The 20,080-nt window shown below is 43.6% G+C and overlaps 1 protein-coding gene across 1 annotated transcript; it reads right to left on the bottom strand.

The window, feature by feature from the left end:
* Window positions 1–297: 297 nt before the first annotated feature.
* Window positions 298–19,379, bottom strand: Tmbim4 (transmembrane BAX inhibitor motif containing 4). The gene is made up of 7 exons (XM_041671750.1): window positions 19,196–19,379; window positions 12,432–12,540; window positions 10,501–10,606; window positions 6,252–6,285; window positions 3,568–3,685; window positions 1,546–1,591; window positions 298–581 (listed from the first exon to the last, which is right to left on the bottom strand). The coding sequence occupies exons 1-7, from the start codon at window positions 19,290–19,292 to the stop codon at window positions 375–377; spliced, it is 717 nt and encodes a 238-aa protein (XP_041527684.1). The 5' UTR covers window positions 19,293–19,379; the 3' UTR covers window positions 298–374.
* Between the last annotated feature and the right edge of the window lie 701 nt (window positions 19,380–20,080).

Here is a 20,080-nt window from a genome sequence, read left to right as displayed (position 1 = left end):
CGTCCACACAAAACACTTATTAAAAGAAAAGCTAAATCTATTTATTATTTTGAATTATAGATGAACTGCTAGTTATGGCTAATTTAGGTCTAAAAATTTAATAAAGAAGGTGATATATGCCTGTATTCCCAGAATGTAGGAAGCTGACATAGTAAGATCATGAGTTGGACTACACAGTGAGACCCTGCCTTAATTTACAAAAAAAGTATAAAGCAATTTTAATATCTTGTCAAGAATCTGGAAATAGCACAGAGAATAGTAAGATTCTAAAGTGGAGAAGAACATAGAATGCCGAGAAAGATGACAAATGATTTTAATATTTAAGTGTAATTCAAACTTTTTACAACATAAAGCAGTCTTTGTCTACTGTTCAGTTACTTTTTACTAACTGCTTCCAGAAACCGCAGCAGGTGCAGGAACAGGTTGATAATGTCCAAGTAGAGACTGATGGCAGCTAGCACATACTCTTCAGGAGACAGCTGGTACATCAGCGCGTGTGTGTCATAGATGATAAAGCCACAGAAAAGAAGGGCGCCTAGAGACGCCAAGACCAATTCTACCACTTCACTATGGAAAAAAACCTACAAGCAAGGGATGAAAGAAATATGTTCATATTTAGGGGTCATGTTAGATCTACTTCAATTACTTTTCATACCAACCTACGGCTAGCTGTATGTGTAACCATGGCATACAATGTTGATGTAGAACACTGATGTATGAATCTATGGCTAGTTGCATATGTAACAATGGCATACAGCACTGATGTATGACTTTTACAGGCAGAAAGAAGGCAGGCAGACCTAAAGTCGCGTTTGCTTGACAGAAGTATGTATGGAAAGACAGCTTTCTTTCAATTAAGTTAACTACTTGACTATGAACAGTAGCATTCTAAACATCCACTGCTTTAAAATGTTACTTTTGTTGTTGTTGTTTGTTTTTTGAGACAGGGCTTCTCTATGTAGTCCTGGATGTCCTGGAACTTGCTCTGTAGCCCAGCCTGGTCTCGAACTCACAGAAATCCACCTGCCTCTGTGTCCTGAGTGCTGGGATTAAAGGCATGCACCACCATGGCCCTGCTAAAATGTTTCTTTTTAAGAATGAATTTTTTATGACATTTACTTATTTATCGGAGACTGTGCATAGCACAGCAAGCAAGAAAGAATGTGGAGGTCAGAAGACAACTTGCCAGAGTTGGTCCCCACCTTCCACTATGTGGGTTTCAGGGACAGAATTCAGGCCGTGAGGTGTATAGTCTTTATTCTCATCAGCCCACTCTTTTTCAGAATTAAATGTGCCACTTGGAGGTTGGCAGCTACAAGGAGGAGCCTTTTTGTTAACTTCATTTATTTGTGCAACCATCTTTTTCTCAATCAGCAATAATGATGAATATAAGACCATGATTTTTACTGAAATTATCCTAAAAATCCTATATAAATCCTTTAGCTAATTCTAACTGTCCTCTATAGACAACTCTGCAGAAAGTTTGGTTGGCTTACGTTGACATAGGCAGAATTGCATTTGAGTTAACTGTCCTAACACACTTACCTTCAAAAATCCTGCCAAGAACAAAATCCACAAAACAGCAAACAGCCTGGAGAAAACAAAATGTAAACACTTCACAATCCTGTTCATTATGAAAACACTTTTTTTGTAAAGTTTGCTTTTTTATTTTATGTGTATGAGTGTTCTGCCTGTATGCATGTATGTATGCATGTATGTGTACCATGCACCTGCCTGACATTGAAGATGTCAGAAGAGGGCATCATGTCCTCTGGAACTGGAAGTAGGGACTGTGGCAGTTTGAATGGCATTGGCCCCCAGAAGCTCATGGGGACATAAAAAGTGTGGCACTGTTAGAGTAAGTATGACCTTGTTGGAGGAAGTATGTCACTATGTGGGCAGACTTTGAGGTCTCAGATATGCCCAAGCCACATCTAGGGTATCAAACCACTTCCTGTTGCCTACAAGATGTATGATTCTCAATACTTCTCCAGCACCACATCTGCCTGCATGTGGCCATGTCCCACCATGATGATAATGGACTGTAAATGGACCACCCCAATTAAATGTTTTCCTTTATAATAGTTACATGGTCATGGTCTCCTCACAGCAATAGACACCCTAATTAAAACAGAAGTTGGTACCAGGGACTGGAGTATGACTGTGACAGGTCTGACCTTGCTTTTGTTTGAAGGAATCTGGACTTTGGTTGGGACTATGGATTTGAAAAGCGGTTGAAGGCTTTAATTGCCGCCTAATGGGCCAGGCAGGAGCCTGGAAAACAGTGGCTGAGTGGGATTAGATGAAGGGGGTGGAGGCACGACTTGCTCAAGAGGTTACAGTAGGGAAGATTAATATAGTAGTAGCCTAGAGATCATTCTTGTGATATTTTGGCGAAGAATGTGGCTGCTTTTTGACCTTGTCTGAAGAGTCTGCCAGGGGCTAAAATGGAGAGTTTTAGATTAATTCTATTGGCATGGGAAACTCAAAATAGCCTAGTATAGACTCTGTTGTGTTGTTACTGGTGTTAACTCTCATGAAGATTTATAATGAAAAGGAGCAAACTGAGCAAATAAAAATACAAAATGTATAGATTGTAAGAAGGAGCACCAGGAAGTGTAACAGAGCTAAATCCTGTGTTCAAGGAGATAAAGGATTAAGAATTAAAATAAAGGGAGTGGTGACTGCAGGGCAGGATCTCACCAATCTAAGTTTTCAACTTTTGAAAAGAACTAAAGAAAAGTTTAGAGCCTGGTGTGGTGGTATACACCTTTAATTCCAGCAGAGGCTGGTGAATCTCTGAGTTTGAGGGCAGCCTGGTCTACAGAGCAAGTTCAAGGACAGCCAAGCTTTGGGAGTAAAAGTAACAACCAAAACCAGAAAGCTGTTGAAGAGGTAACTGAACGAGGAAGCTGTGCTCCAGTCCCAGCAAACACAGAGCTTTGCAATTCGTGGTTCTGGCTTTAGAGTTAAAGACAGATGAAAGGGGTTATGGAATTTGTGTCCACATCTAAGAAAGTCACCGAGGTCAGGCATGTGTCAGGGATGCTTGTGAATGGAGGCCTCGAGAGGCTGTTGTATGAAGCTGTGAAGTTGAAACCTGGACTGCCTTGGAGACCCCCAAAATTTGATGCCAGAGTTGTGGGGTAACTGCTGAGGAGAGCTGCCAACAGGGAGTGGAACCAGCCCAAGTGAAAAAAATGTGCTGCAGTCAACAAAGCTGAACGGAGTTGAAGATGTGAAGAGTGTTTTGACATCAGACATGGAGTTTGCCCAGCTGGTTTTCAGTCTTGCTTTGGTCCAGGATTTCTTCACCATGCTCCCTTCCCTACATTTTGGAATGGTAATGCATATCCTGTGCTATTACATGTTAGAAGTATGTGATCTGCTTTTTTATTTTGTTTTAGAGGGGATTATGGTTAAGAGATTGTATGAACCTCAGAAAAGACTTTGAGCTTTGGACTTTTAAACATTGTTGAGACTGTGATAGACTTTGTGGTATGGTGTATCAGAGAGTTGATAAAATCTAACTTAAAGGAAGCATATAAGACAAGACTTACTACTTACCCTGCTCCAAATTTGCTGAAATCTCTCTTTGACTGTAGAGTATAGGCAGTCAAGCCAAGAAAGACCGCAGTAGTCAGTATAAAAGCTTGCAGAACCAGGTATACATCATAGAAAGTAACTGTAAAAGTAAAGTTGATTAAAATGCACAGACAGCCAATACCAAACAGCCTTGCCTACAGTAACAAACAGTTTGCTTACATTGTAGCTTTTAAAAATGTTTTTGTTGCATTTACTGATTACATATACATAGTAATGGGCTTCAGGGTAGCATTTTCATACATGTTCATGATGGACTTAATCATGTCACTCCACTGTTCTCCTGTCCCCACCCACTCTCCCTTTCTTCCATTCCATTCACCAATAAAAGCAAACTTCTTCACCCAGTCTTAAATATATTGATTCAGTGAAACCGTACTGATAACAAAATTAAAAGCTCCCAAATAGTTACTCATACAAATAAAGCAGGCCACATTATCTTACAGTTAACCACGCTCTAAAGACATTCTATAGACAAACAGGAGTGACTCCATTTGCACTTTATCAGGATCTCTGTAGCAGTCCCTCGGTTACGAATGACAGTGGTCTGGGTCCTGAACTAGTAGTTAGACAGCTGAATCAGCTGAGCAGCCCACACCAAGGCAGAGGAGCAAGCAAGGACACTAAGGCTGTCTAAGACTGTCTGCCATTTCCCCACTCCACAGGGCACAGGAACCAATCACAGCCTGCTTTACAACTGATCTGGACTCTCTTAGAGCACACTGCTGTGGGGGTCACCAAACTCCCTTCTGCAACAGAGTAACAGTCCCGAGCAGTGAGGGCCACTGTAATAGACAACAGAGTAAGGGTCCTGAGCAGTGAGTTCAACTGTAATAGACAACAGAGTAAGGGTCCTGAGCAGTGAGTTCAACTGTAATAGACAACAGAGTAAGGGTCCTGAGCAGTGAGTTCAACTGTAATAGACAACAGAGTAAGGGTCCTGAGCAGTGAGTTCAACTGTAATAAACAACAGAGTAAGGGTCCTGAGCAGTGAGTTCAACTGTAATAGACAACAGAGTAAGGGTTCTGAGCAGTGAGTTCAACTGTAATAGACAACAGAGTAAGGGTCCTGAGCAGTGAGTTCAACTGTAATAAACAACAGAGTAAGGGTCCTGAGCAGTGAGTTCAACTGTAATAGACAACAGAGTAAGGGTCCTGAGCAGTGAGTTCAACTGTAATAGACAACAGAGTAAGGGTCCTGAGCAGTGAGTTCAACTGTAATAGACAACAGAGTAACCATCCAGAGCAGTGAGTTCAACTGTAATAGACAACAGAGTAACAGTCCCGAGCAGTGATGGCCACTGTAATAGACAATAGAGTAAGGGTCCTGAGCAGTGAGTTCAACTGTAATAGACAACAGAGTAGGGTCCTGAGCAGTGAGGGCCACTGTAATAGACAACAGAGTAGGGTCCTGAGCAGTGAGTTCCATTGTAATAGACAACAGAGTAACCATCCCAAGCAGTGAGGGCCACTGTAATGGATATCTGCTACTCTTTTAACAGAAAGTTCAATTCAGCTTCTTTTAAGGAGATTAAGTGTTTTGAACCCCAGCCACTTAAGTAATTCAAAGTTTTTTCCAAGATGAATTGTACTTGTTATTTCTATTAATAAATCATTAAAATATTTGCTTATGGCATTACAGAATTTGGAAGGTGAAGACAAGAAAAATACATAGTCATTTTACTTCTTGTTAATAATTTGGCATTCTGATCACATAGAATAGAATACTGCAATCCATAAGAAAAATAATCTTCTCAGATTACTTCATCTGTGTATTTTAACTCCACTCCTAGTAACCATATTTATTTTCACACTCCTTACATTAATGGTACGGTGGCCCTGGGGGAGGGACAGATGACAACACTGTCATGACAACGATAAGGAATATCAGTTGCTAAAACTACAGATAAGCCAATGGCACTTCCTTTCTATGCTGAAAAGCTTCCAGTCCACTTAGTTTGCTATTTCTTAGTATTTATCTGTATTTTGGTTCTTCTAAAAAGAGTGGTAGATTACAAAAGATACAGATTCAATGAAACTGGAATCGAATGGATAGGGATAAATGTACTTCTCATAAGGATGAATGACTTGCTGGCCGTCAGTTAATGCTGACCTTTGCGACACACACTGTAAACCACTCAAGAGTTTTACTGTGATTTGCTTAATTTTTAATTCGAGACATTATTAGGGTACATAAGGTGATTGCAGTAGCTCTTAGCCAGGAAACACACACACACACACACACACACACACACACACGGCATCAGAAATGGAAAAGACTGCGTATCCTGGGGTGCATTTGGGGGAGCATGGGGGTGAGGCCATCACAGTTCAGTGGGTAGTTTAGGGAGTGTGACAGAAGAGCCCTTGGGACTTGGGAGATAAACTCCAGCTTCTCGTCTCTGTCATCAGGAGATCATAAGTGAAAAGCTATTCTGAATTCTTTCTGTTTCCCTTCAACTTTTCCATGTCCTCTCGGCTCAGCGAAAACTATGTAAAGTATAAATATTTGACTTTTGCTTATCAGCAATCTTCACTCTGTGCCACGTTTTTAATATAACATCCTATGATGTTAAACTTTAACCCCAAATACGTTGTTATCTAAAATATTTTGTCGACAGTAAAATGGTAACACATGAAAGACTTACCAACAGTTGCCACAGTCAGAGCTTCCAACAGTGTCTAAGAGAAGAAACTGTAATTAGTGAATGTGTGAAAAATGGACACTATCTCACACACACACGCTCACTTCTAGCAGTCCAGTGTGGTCCCATGAGAACCGTTCATGTTAGCTTCAGAGAAGCCTCGTGACAGACATAGGGCAGGACAATACAATCCTACTGTAACAAACATGGGCCCTCAATGCATCGTGAAGATTTACATTCTCATCATGGCTCTTTAAGCTTTAAACAGATTTTTCATCTGTAATAGGAAAGTCAGAGAGTAGAATTAACAGAAAATTAAATTTTTTCAAGCTAGATAAAAATCAAGAAAATGATACTGCAAACCCTCAACACCTCACACAAATAAACATAAGAAACATAAAATATTTTGTTATGTACTTTGATGAAGTACCTTAAAACAGCCTTGCAATAAAAATCTCTTTCTTCTCCAGCAACAGATTTTGTACCTGGACACCTGGCTGTTCAGATGAAACAGCACATTTGTAGCCTCCCTTGCAGCTAGGTCTCACCACGTGACTGTATTCTAACAAGCTGACTGAGGGGGTGCACAGCCACTGGGCTGTGCTCGAAGAGTACATGGCTTCCCCCCTCCCCGCTTTATTCACTTAATTTAAACTGAATGCTATTTGGATAGGGCAACGTGCTTATATTATACAATACTTCAGGAGTGCCTGAACTACACAGCTGGCTGAGCTCAGGATAACTCTCATGAGTTATTTTGTATTGTTTAAGTCATGTCATAAGTAGCTGAATTCTTGCCAAAACAAAAGATTTGGAGATATTAAGCCTTATATTCTAGGCTCTCTTTCTCCTTGATTATATCATCTCTAGTTAGATTTGATCAACTGTCTGATACATTGTACCACGAAGGCAAAGGCAGAAGATACAGCAATGACTGTGTAATTATAATGGTAAGGAAGCAGCCATTGTACTCCATCCTACCTAGAGCCAACAGTCTTCGGAACCAGAGTAAGAACAGTATTGGACTTATACAAAGATGCGGAAGCAATGAAACTAGCACCCTGCCTCAGTGGTTGGTAATTCCAGGAACTCAGTAACGGATCCCAGAAATGGAATACACTGTTGATATGTGTGGTTAGGTTAGGGGCTGGGGTCTAGAGTTAGGGTTAGGGTTGGGCTTAGGGTTAGAGTGCAGCGTCTAGTCCTCATATCACAGTGTAGATGCTGACACACTCGTGTGCAGTCCTCATATCACACTGTAGATGCTGACACACTCGTGTGCAGTCCTCACACCACAGTGTAGATGCTGACACACTCGTGTGCAGTCCTCACATCACAGTGTAGATGCTGACACACTCGTGTGCAGTCCTCACATCACAGTGTAGATGCTGACACACTCGTGTGCAGTCCTCATATCAGTGTAGATGCTGACACATTCGTGTGCAGTCCTCACACCACAGTGTAGATGCTGACACACTCGTGTGCAGTCCTCATATTAGTGTAGATGCTGACACACTCGTGTGCAGTCCTCATATCAGTGTAGATGCTGACACACTCGTGTGCAGTCCTCATATCAGTGTAGATGCTGACACACTCGTGTGCAGTCCTCACACCACAGTGTAGATGCTGACACACTCGTGTGCAGTCCTCACATCACAGTGTAGATGCTGACACACTCGTGTGCAGTCCTCACATCACAGTGTAGATGCTGACACACTCGTGTGCAGTCCTCATATCACAGTGTAGATGCTGACACACTCGTGTGCAGTCCTCACATCACAGTGTAGATGCTGACACACTAGTGTGTAATCCTCACATCACAGTGTAGATGCTGACACACTCGTGTGCAGTCCTCATATCACAGTGTAGATGCTGACACACTAGTGTGTAATCCGCACATCACAGTGTAGATGCTGACACACTCGTGTGCAGTCCTCATATCACAGTGTAGATGCTGACACACTAGTGTGTAATCCTCACATCACAGTGTAGATGCTGACACACTCGTGTGCAGTCCTCACATCACACTGTAGATGCTGACACACTCGTGTGCAGTCCTCACATCACAGTGTAGATTCTGACACACTCGTGTGCAATGTCCAGCCCTTAGGTCAGATTCCAATTTCCACCACATTTGCAGCAGGAGACAGGGAGGAGGCAAACACGAACAAACAAATAGAACAAAGCCAGCAAGATGACTCACTCCCTAAAGATGTTCACTGTACAAGTCCGACAACCCACGTAAAGTAGGAGTGACCCAACTGCACAGTCATCCTCTGGCCTCCACGGGCATCCTGTGCTGTGAACACCTCCACATACACGTATCAGGTACACACATAATAATATGTACAAACAAACAGCTCTGGGGTGATGGTTCCGTGGTTGAGAGCACTGGGTACTCCTGTAGGGGATCAGCCATCAGCTCCCAGCACCCACAGGGTAGTCACAGCTGTTTGAACTCTAGTTCATTTCTAAGGCGCCCAACATCCTCTTCTGGTCTCCACATGCACAGGGGCACATGCACACATAAATACATATAGGAAAACAGTTACACCGTAAGATTAAAAATAAATCTTGAAAGAAAATCATGTCAATCTTCAAATCTGTTGCAACCCCGTTTCAGAAAGACGGGTGTCTCTGTAGAAAAGGATAGGCCCCCCTTCTGCTCAGCCGTGAGAGCGCTCACTAGAAAACATCAGCCGAAGGTTTCATGATGTCACTGTTGTTAAGGAACCTGTTCGTCATATGCTTAGCTAACATGGTTTAACAAACAAGGAAGTCCGTAAAACACACTTTTGACGCTGGTTTTACTGGAGATGACTTTGTTTTTTCCTTTGTCCTTCTAGAGCAAAGTAAGAAAGGAAGGGAATTTTGCCAGCTCTGTCAGGGTGTGTGTGTGTGCGTGCGTGCGTGCGTGTGTGCGTGTGTGCGTGTGTACAGGCATGCACTTATCTTTTTCAAAAAGCACTACTTCAGAGTGTGCGCTGGTTTCAGCGCCATCGTGCTCTCCTCGACTGTGTGCTGTTTCCAGTGTCCTATTCCTTCCTTATCTGTGAGAAAGATCAGCTACAAAAAGCCCAACTGCTTTGCCAACTGCCACATAAGCAGAGGGTTGCGAAGCCAGGTCATATGACTTCAGTATTTGCCACTAAAATCCTAATGACAGAAGAACCACCAATGCAGACAATCATTAAAGGTTCTAAAAGAGCATATATTTGTAATTTCCTAATATATATATGTAGCGGCGTAAATAAATGCAGGCAGATTGTAAAGAATATGTACAGCTTTAATGAAGAAATAAACTTACAGAACCAAGGTTCCAGCATAGCACAGGAAGCAAAAAGGGCCTGCGGGTTCCCTCGTGCCTGATTTATAAGTAAACATTCACCCGAGGCAAGCCCGCCCCCTAAGGGGCTGGCTTAACCCTACATATTTTAATTAAAACTTCAGGGCTGGGAAGATGGCTCAGGGGGTTAAGTGCTTGCTGTGCCAGCACGCGGACCCAAGTTCTGATCCCTAGCACCAGATACAATGTCTAGTGTGGTGACACATGTTTGTGTCCCGAGGGCTAGACAGCAGAGACTGGTGGATTTCTGCAGCTTACCACTTAGCAAGTTGAGTTGAATTGGCACATTCAAATTCTCAGAAACCCTGTCTCAGGAACTATGATGGGTCTAGGTGGTGGTGGTGCACACCTTTAATCCCAGTATTTGAGAGGCAGAGGCAGGTGAATCTCTGAGTTTGAGGCCAGCCTGGTCTACAAGAGCTATTTCCAGGACAGGCTCCAAAGGCACAGAGAAACCGTGTCACGAAAAACAAAAAACAAACAACAACAACAAAAAAAAAAACCCTAAGGGCTGGAGAGATGGCTCAGAGGGTAAGAGCATTGCCTGCTCTTCCAAAGGTCCAGAGTTCAATTCCCAGCAACCACATGGTGGCTCACAACCATCTGTAATGGGGTCTGGTGCCCTCTTCTGGCCTGCAGGCATACACAGAGACAGAATATTGTATACATAATAAATAAATAAATAAATATTTAAAAAAAAAGGAAGGAGAAAAAACCTAAGGTGGGGAATGGAAAAGACACCTAGTGCCAAGCTCTGACCCCCACATATTCATGCATAGGCAAACACCTGTGGACACAGCTCGATTTTATTCTCCCATTGTTACACACGTACACACACACATTTTAACAAGTATTTTGGAAGCTCAGGCTAAATGCTAATGGCAGAGATAATATCAAAGTACTCACAAATGCAAAAAGCAGGTAGATGTTCAGAGGATGCTTGTGTCTGTGCAAAGTTAATGCAAAAATCAAGCCCAGAGAGCCGAGGGCAAACACCAAAATTAAAGCGGGGCTGAAAGACATAACATTAAAAGTATTTTAAGCCTAAAAATAATAGGGATAATAGTATACAATTTAGTAAAATCTATGATTTTCTATGTTCATAAAAGTACAAGAATAAAGTCTGGATCCATACGAAATAAAGAAAAAAAAAACTTACTTTCTGTCTGGAAAAGTTGAGATGGGTGTGAGATGGGGCCAGACCCAAAAAGAGGAACATGGGATGTACTCACTCATATTTGGTTTCTAGCCATAAACAAAGGACATTGAGCCTATAATTAGTGATCCTAGAGAAGCTAAATAAGGAGAACCCAAAGAAAAACATATAGGCATCCTCCTGGATATTAACCTTCATCAGGCGATGAAAGGAGACAGAGACAGAGACCCACATTGGAGCACCGGACTGAAATCTCAAGGTCTAAATCAGGAGCAGAAGGAGAGAGAACATGAGCAAGGAACTCAGGACCGTGAGGGGTGCACCCACACACTGAGACAATGGGGATGTTCTATCGGAACTCACCAATGCCAGCTGGCCTGGATCTGAAAAAGCATGGGATAAAACCGGCCTCGCTGAACATAGCGGACAATGAGGACTACTGAGAACTCAAGAACAATGGCAATGGGTTTTTGATCCTACTGCATGTACTGGCTTTGTGGGAGCCTAGGCAGTTTAGATGCTCATCTCACTAGACCTGGATGGAGGTGGGTGGTCCTTGGACTTCCCACAGGGCAGGGAACCCTGATTGCTCTTTGGGCTGACGAGGGAGGGGGACTTGATCGGGGGAGGGGGAGGGAAATGGGAGGTGGTGGCGGGGAAGAGACAGAAATCTTTAATAAATACATAAATTAATAAAAAAAAGAAAAAAGAAGAAAAAAAGAGAGTGGAAGGTGGTGTAAGAGAGTGGGAGGGGTTGTGATAGTGGGAGGGGCTGTAAGAGAGTGGGAGGGACCTGTCTAATCATCTTTCCTTTACTAATGTCCTTCACAGTGGAGTAATGTTTACAATTAGCATAGTATTTTATTAACTGAAATACAATAAATGAAAAATATTATAGCCCTTTGGTAAATCCCCTAAATTTAAATAATTACATCCCAGAGTAGCTAATTAATAGTTTAAGACTCTCCTTTGGTAGGAAGAGGAGAGACAATCTGCTTCTTAGAAAACAGTCACTCTTTAAATTTTTTTCTTTCAAATAAAACAACCATATTATTTTTAGCTACTTAAATACTTATGCCGAGAGGAAGATCTTTAAGAAGTCCTCTAGCTAGGTAGCTAAGTCTAGAGACCTCTCAGTAAAATTATTCTATCAATGAAACAAGATTAACAAAACCACACATTCTTCACATAACTTTATTTTGCAGGTATAGTCTTAGGCTTGAGGGACAATACAGTAACAAATACAATAAAACAAAATGATTATGATATATGCAGCAAAAGTTCTGCTTTCCTTTTCTTTTTTAAAATTGTGTTTGTGTGTCATGGGGGAGAGGTAGGAGTGTCTGAGTGCCCGTGCACACATGTGGCGGTCAGAGGACAACTTACAGGAGTCAGTTTTCTCTTTCTACCTGTGGGTCCCACGAGGGTTGGTTTGCTTTTCTGGACTGAGCCATTTCAGCAGCCAGCAGTAAAAACTCCTAACCCGGGAGGTGATGGTTTGACCCTAGAAAACTATAAGCTAAAATGAGGGAAAATAGTGTGTTGTGAAATATTCTCCTTTGTCAAAAAATGAATCCGGCTCCTAGGAGTTAGATGATGGCCTTTTTAAAAGTTAACAGGCAACAACATACTCATCAGATGAACTATCTGGAAATGGCTCCGAACAGTCGCCTTCTCCTACCTTTCATGAACAAATGTCCGCACAGCCTCGAAGTACAGGAACACAGCAGAGGTCACCGTAGTTAGGAGAACTTGCAGAGAAAGGATGCTATAGACTTTTCTGAGAAAGGCTGGAAGAGAGGGAAGTAGGACATATGACGATTTTCCAAAATATTTGTCCCCCTGTCAGGACCAAATTTCTTAGAAAAAAATGTTTCTTTTTTTGCTTGTTTAGTTGTTTGTTTGGTGGATGAGAGGGGCATGTGCCATGGCTCGCATGCAGAGGAGAGGAGACCATGCCAGGGTTAGAGCCCTCCTCTGCCATGCCAGTCCAAGGACCTGCCTCACTCAAATAGGCAGGCTTGGTGGCAAACCCTTTTACCCAATGAGCTATCGTACTGTCTGAAAAACTATGTTTTCACAGGCATTTTTCTTTGATCTTAATCTTTATGCTTCATAAAGGTGAAAACATTACTTGGCCATTCCCTGATCTATCAGATTGACAGTTCAAAAGGCTTTGTGAAAGGATCTGTGAGGGTGCAAAGAAGGAAGCCTCCTATACTGCCTGCTGGGCAGTCAACGGTGATATCGCCAACCAAATTGAAAGTGCATTTAGCTCATATCTCTATTTGAAGGAAGGATGGTAACTCTCAAGAGATGATGGCTAAATCAATTATGGTAATATACACTACTGAAGACGACCACATTTTACAAGATTGTAGTAAAGTTGTAGTAAAGATGTAAGATACAGTAAGTGAGCATATAAAATTGCAAAGTGACCTGTGAATAATAAGGTTGTATTCATGAGTGTACAAGATAGTAGTATCTTAATTTTTCCAGGCTGTGCATGGCATACTGATAAGACAGACTAGTTTAACACACTAATATATAGGGGTGCATCACAGTGACTAGTTATACGGACTTACTCCGTACTTAAGGTGAATACTACATTCAGAAATTGATTCTCATATAATTTTTCCATTGTTACTTTAGGGTTCATTGCTTTCCACCAGTGACTCTGGATTAGAAGTACAGTATTCCAAAAGTATCTTCCAGAAAATGTGTACATTATAAATAGCTACTTTGCTTATATTTAAAGGAAGCATTTTGCTTAGCCATTTAATTACAAAAGGAAGAGCTGAGAATCTAATAAACACAGACGCGATCAGCTTCTGTTATCGGCCCAGTCTCCAGGGCTCCTAACTAAGATGTTCCTGCACACTCAGCTAGTCAAACAAACACTCAGTGCTGTTATAATTTTCAGACCCTTCAGCCAAGGCCCTTCCCACGACACTACACTATTTCCTAGCACAGCTTTAAATGGGCACACTTCCCACTGTGACATTTGGTGTGTGTTCCTAAACAGCTCATCAAAAATCTCCTCTTTCCCCATCTGAAGTGTGGGCACCACGGGATTCCCACTTCCTCTTGAAGCCTCCCCAGGTTATCCCCATTATCAGACTGTTGAGGCCTCTCAAAAGCCCCTCCAAGTTTGGCATTTGGAACATTAAAATTAAGTTATGCTGCCACAAAAAGTTCTTTCAGGCCCTGGCCAAGTCAATGTTTTAGGACAGCAATGTGGCCTGCGAGACTTCTATTTATCTACCTTTGTGTCAGGTGCAGAGTTGTTGGAGAAAAATCAGGTACATTTATTAAACATACCGCCATGCTTTAAGTCTTTCCTCATGAAGGTCTCTCTCCAGATGCTGCAGTGACATCTCAGTACCATCTCTCCAGATGCTGCACTAACATCTCAGTACCATCTCTCCAGATGCTGCACTAACATCTCAGTACCATCTCTCCAGATGCTGCTATAGACATCTCAGTACCACCTCTACAGACGCTGCACTGACATCTCAGTACCATCTCTCCAGATGCTGCACTGACATCTCAGTACCACCTCTCCAGACGCTGCACTAACATCTCAGTACCACTTCTACAGACGCTGCACTGACATCTCAGTACCACCTCTACAGACGCTGCACTGACATCTCAGTACCATCTCTACAGACGCTGCACTGACATCTCAGTACCACCTCTCCAGATGCTGCACTGACATCTCAGTACCACCTCTCCAGATGCTGCTATAGACATCTCAGTACCACCTCTACAGACGCTGCACTGACATCTCAGTACCATCTCTACAGATGCCGCACTGACATCTCAGTACCATCTCTACAGATGCTGCTATAGACATCTCAGTACCACCTCTATAGACGCTGCACTGACATCTCAGTACCATCTCTCCAGATGCTGCACTGACATCTCAGTACCACCTCTCCAGACGCTGCACTAACATCTCAGTACCACTTCTACAGACGCTGCACTGACATCTCAGTACCACCTCTACAGACGCTGCACTGACATCTCAGTACCATCTCTACAGACGCTGCACTGACATCTCAGTACCACTTCTACAGATGCTGCACTGACATCTCAGTACCACCTCTCCAGATGCTGCTATAGACATCTCAGTACCACCTCTATAGACGCTGCACTGACATCTCAGTACCATCTCTACAGATGCCGCACTGACATCTCAGTACCATCTCTACAGACGCTGCACTAACATCTCAGTACCATCTCTACAGATGCTGCACTAACATCTCAGTACCACCTCTACAGACGCTGCACTGACATCTCAGTACCATCTCTACAGACGTTGCACTGACATCTCAGTACCACTTCTACAGATGCTGCACTGACATCTCAGTACCACCTCTCCAGATGCTGCTATAGACATCTCAGTACCACCTCTACAGACGCTGCACTGACATCTCAGTACCACTTCTACAGACGCTGCACTGACATCTCAGTATCATCTCTCCAGATGCTGCACTGACATCTCAGTACCATCTCTACAGATGCTGCACTGACATCTCAGTACCACCTCTCCAGATGCTGCACTGACATCTCAGTACCATCTCTCCAGAAGCTGCACTAACATCTCAGTACCATCTCTCCAGATGCTGCACTGACATCTCAGTACCATCTCTCCAGACGCTGCACTGACATCTCAGTACCACCTCTACAGACGCTGCACTGACATCTCAGTACCATCTCTCCAGACGCTGCACTGACATCAGTACCATCTCTCCAGGAACTTCGCTTCCTGCAATATCCGCCATCTTCTGTCCCTGGCCTTCCCTGAAGTGATCCATTGTCTCATTTCATCATTTCTGGGACCAGCAGGAAGCTTTCAATCCTATCCACTCCCGTATCTGCAACACAGACCCGCTCCCTTCTTACTCCAAACACTTCTGAAAAGGCAACATTGTCCTGACAGCAAAGTTATAAAGAGCCAACAAAATACAACACAACCTGCCTGGTGAATGCAGACACAGTATCCCTGAACAACAACAACTAGCAAAGAAGATTCAGTGGCATTTTAAACACACTCCACGAGACTAAGTGGGATTTACTCCTGGAATGGCAGGATGGTTCAATACATGAACATCAATCAAATGTTATATACCACATTTATGGAATGATCGACATCGAGGAAATGCAGTTGTTACTGACGGATACAGAAAATGCATTTGCCAAAATTCTACAATGATTTGTGACTTTAAAAGTTAACTAGGGCCGGGTGGTGGTGGCGCATGCCTTTAATCCCAGCACTCGGGAGGCAGAAGCAGGCGGATCTCTGTGAGTTCGAACCAGCCTGGTCTACAAGAGCTAGTTCCAGGACAGGCTCCAAAACCACAGAGAAACCCTGTCTCGAAAAAAACCAAAAAAAAAAAAAAAAAAAAAAAAAGTTAACTAGGAACCCAAAGACATAAAGGCCATATATGTAAAGGCCACAGTGTAAGTCACAGTTCAGGAACTGAGAACATCTGAATGTTAAGTGCAAGCATTCTCTCCCTCTCCCCATCCCTGTCCCTTTCTCCCCTGAAAGGGACATCTATATCAGTTCCCCTACCCCAGGCCAAGGCTCAGGAACATTAAAGGAGAGATGAGAAGTATGTAAGAGCGAGCAAGATGGGAGGAATGAATGCAATGGAACATTTTCTCCAGGACACAGCCCTGTAAAGGGAGGCTGCTCACTCGTTTCCCTGCTGCCTAAGCTCGAATAATCATGCAGAAACTATATTTGATTACGACGCTGTTTGGCCAATGCCTCGGGAGTATTTCTAACTAGGTCTTTAATCTTAACCCATTTCTGTTCATCTCTGTATCACCACAAGGCTGGGGCCTACCACGGTGAGATTCTGGCGGAGTCTTTCTCCTCTGGCAGCTACACGGCAGCATCTCTTTGACTCCGCCTACTCTTCTTTATGTATCTCTGTTCAGATTTATGGTCTGGCTTTGCTCTGCTAAGCCATTGTTTATCAACTAATGAAAGCAACACATACAGAGAAGCACATCCCACATCCCAGCCCAGCTGCTGCACTCGGGAACTCATAGTGTCTATGGCTCCCTGCATGGGCCTCGAACAAGATCAAGCCAGGCAAAATGGAATGTGGGAGCGAGGGGCTCATTACTGCCTGGCTCCAGTAAATGGCCCCATTCTCATGCAAATGTGGCAGCACTAACTAGATTCAGTAGATTAAAAAACAAAATGACAAGAAGATGAGAAAGGGGTGCCGAGGGGAGTAGGACTGGATATGATATAGTATATACATGTATGAAACTGTCAACGAATAAACTAAAAAAATGACTAAAAATGAAATATTGCAATTGAAAAGCAATGTTCAAATGGTGTACCATAGTAGCTACTGGCAATTGATGGCCACTAGGGGAGTGTGGTGGTGTAAGAGAGGCTCACAGGCTCATATTTGATGCTTAGTCACCAGGAAATGGCACTACTTGAAAGGACCAGAGGATTAGGAGGCGTGTCCTTGCTGGAGGAAGTGTATCACTGGGGGAGAACTTTAAGGTTTCAAAAGTCCATGCAGGGACCAATGTCTTTCTGCCTGTGGATCTCTACTGCTCCAGTGCCTGCCTGCGCACTGCCATGCCCCCGCCACGATGATAATGGGCCAAGCCTCTGGAACTGTAAGCAAGCCCCAATCAAATGCCTTTTCTTATAAGAGTTGCCTTAGTCATGGTGTCTCTGCTCAGCACTAGAACACGGACTAAGACAGGGAGCGAGAGTCAGTTTTCTTCAGGGATGTGGCCACCCATGCGTTAGTATAGGCCCTACTCCCACGTACATACAGGCAGCACTCCTGGATCCAGCGGGTTCTTTTAAAAAGGCGCATATGAAGTTGAGAGGTAAAAGGAACCAATGGGGTTGGAAATTGGGGGTAGATTTGATCAAAACACATTATATGCGGGCATGAAATGCACATACAATAGAGTATTTTTCCAGTGGGTATCATCAAGAGAATGAAAGAGCAAGCTACAGACTGGGAGAAAACACTTACAAAAGATATACCAGGAAGTAAAATAAGTGATGAAAAATCTATTAAAATGACCCAAATCCAAAATACTGGCAAAACCAAATTCTAGCTGGGAACGGGAAGAACTTTCATTGTGTGCTGATAGCAAGGCAGGGTCACAGTCTCGGGGTTTCCTACAGTACAAAAGACATTCTTGTGTATGGCCCAGCTATCAAGCACCTTGGTACTTATCCAAATGAGTTGAAACTATGTATACACAAAAACCTGCACATGGGTGTCAACCAAACAGTTTTATCTGGAATGGCCCAAACTTACAGGCAGCCAAGAGGACGACCTTCGGCTGATAAAGAAAGTACACTGGCACTACAGAAAGTGGAAGATGCTTCTGTAGCGAGAGCCAATGAGCTATCAGGCCATGGAAGGGAGGAGGAGGGGAATCAAATACACACTGTGGGACCAAGCAGGTAATGTCAAGCAGAAGGGTGAAAAAACCCCAATGTATCTTATGATCTCAACTCCATGGCGTTCTGGAGCAGGCACAAGAGAAAGGAAGAATGAAAGCCGGACAGACACACGCTATGACACGCATGCGCCCGGAAGACATTATTCTAACAGAAAGATGCCAGTTACGAAGCCTCAACTGTGTGATTTCTTTTTCCTGAGGCATGTCTAACAGTTTCATAAAGACTGGAAGTAGAATTGTGGTTGTCAAGGGCTGAGGAGGTAAGCAACGCCCAGTTATTGAATGGATACAGTTTCACTTTTGCTTTGAAAAACAAGAAAGTTCTGGGCAGGAAACACTTAAGACAACACACAACTTAACACTACGTCGCTGCACCTCAAAAGTAGCTAGGGTGGCATATTTTTCTCCCACAAGCACTTTGTCATAATTAATACATTTTAAGAGCTGAGCTCACTTGTCAAAATAGTTTCAAAATTCATTTTAGGAATATCGTGCTAGGTGCCAAGATTCTTGATGAGCCAAAACCACTTTTTTTTTTTTTTTCCAGAACCGGTTTCAACTGCCCAGGCAGGTTAAATCCGGGACACCTTCTGTAAACAGCTGACCTGTAGTGGACAAGGAATTCCGCTTCCTTACACGACACCCAACAGTTTAAATGAAAAATCATAGCTTTGTAGAGGAAGGCTGCCAGGACATACGCATTGACCTGGGAAACTTCTAAGCCATCATTCAAAGGGATTCTGGCTTCTAGACCCTACGGAGAGAAATTAATGACTGAGGTGATAAAGTCTCGGTTGCCATCAGCCAGCGGTTCTCAACCTGTGGGTCCCGACCCGTCGTCGTTGACCCTTCCACGGGAGAAAGTTGAGAAGCAAGCGCTGGCACAGGCGACCCGGCGGGCCCGTGGGAACTGTGCTGCGCTCCGGTCACTTGGCAAACTCATTCTCACCCAGGTCCCCCTGGCCACCCAACTCGTACCCATGCGGATGTGCACGCTGGCCGAGGCCACGCAGCTGCCGTAGTTGAAGTCATCCTCGATGGAGGAGCAGGGATAGCGCGGGTCCGTGTCGGCCATGTCGCCAGCAGCACCCGCACAGCCCGGCCGAGGGAGCCCGCACTGACCACAACCGCCTTCACCACTTCCGGGATGACCGCCAGACAGAACTAGCCGAACTGCCTCGCCGGGGAGAGCGCCGAAGCAGTCGATCTCCCCCTCCCCCCCACCCCACCCTGAAAAATCCCCATTAGATAACAAGAGGTTGCTTCCCGGACGGAGGAGACCGGCTGCTCCCTCCCACGACAATGGAAGGGAAACTTTTCTAGGATTTTCCGCAAAATGTTTCTCTAGGCCTTTCCCAGAACAATTGGAAAGCGTGACGGAAGGATTCATGTAAGAATTCAGCAACCACTCTCATTTATCCTCTTCTTCAGTTATCACTTTGATTCAATTATTTTAAAGCAATAATTAGACTTACACTTACTGAGCATTCTTTCAAAATAGACTTTTTGAGGGACTGGGAGAGATGGCTCTGTAGTTAAGAGCCCTGGCTGCTCTTCCAGAGGACCTGGGTTCAATTCCCAGCACCCATGTGGCAGCTCACAACTGTCTAACTACAGTTCCAGGGAATCTGACCACCTCACACAGACATGCGTGCAGGTAAAACACCAATGCACATAAAAAATAAAAATAAATAAATTATTTTTTAAAAATAAAATAGGCGGGGAGGTGGTGGCACACATCTTTAATCCCAGCACTCAGGAGGCAGAGGCAGGCGAATCTCTGTGAGTTTGAGGCCAACCTGGTCTACAAGAGCTAGTTTCAGGACGTGCTCCAAAGCAACACTGAGAAATCCTGTCTCGAAA

Source organism: Microtus oregoni, unplaced genomic scaffold (assembly GCF_018167655.1).
Source record: "Microtus oregoni isolate MIOR12 unplaced genomic scaffold, Mior012 000001F_ref0000356, whole genome shotgun sequence".
Classification (NCBI taxonomy): Eukaryota; Metazoa; Chordata; class Mammalia; order Rodentia; family Cricetidae; genus Microtus; species Microtus oregoni.
This window is presented reverse-complemented; position numbering and strand designations above follow the sequence as displayed.

Bases quoted from the DNA above. Each gene is read 5' to 3' on its own strand.
- Tmbim4 (XM_041671750.1), bottom strand. From the start codon at position 19,292: ATGGCCGACACGGACCCGCGCTATCCCTGCTCCTCCATCGAGGATGAC. The intron at 12,541-19,195 runs GTACGAGTTGGG...CCTCTCTTCCAG, and splicing joins CAGCGTGCACATCCGCATGG to CCTTTCTCAGAAAAGTCTAT. The intron at 582-1,545 runs GTAAGTGTGTTA...CCTTGCTTGTAG, and splicing joins TCTTGGCAGGATTTTTGAAG to GTTTTTTTCCATAGTGAAGT.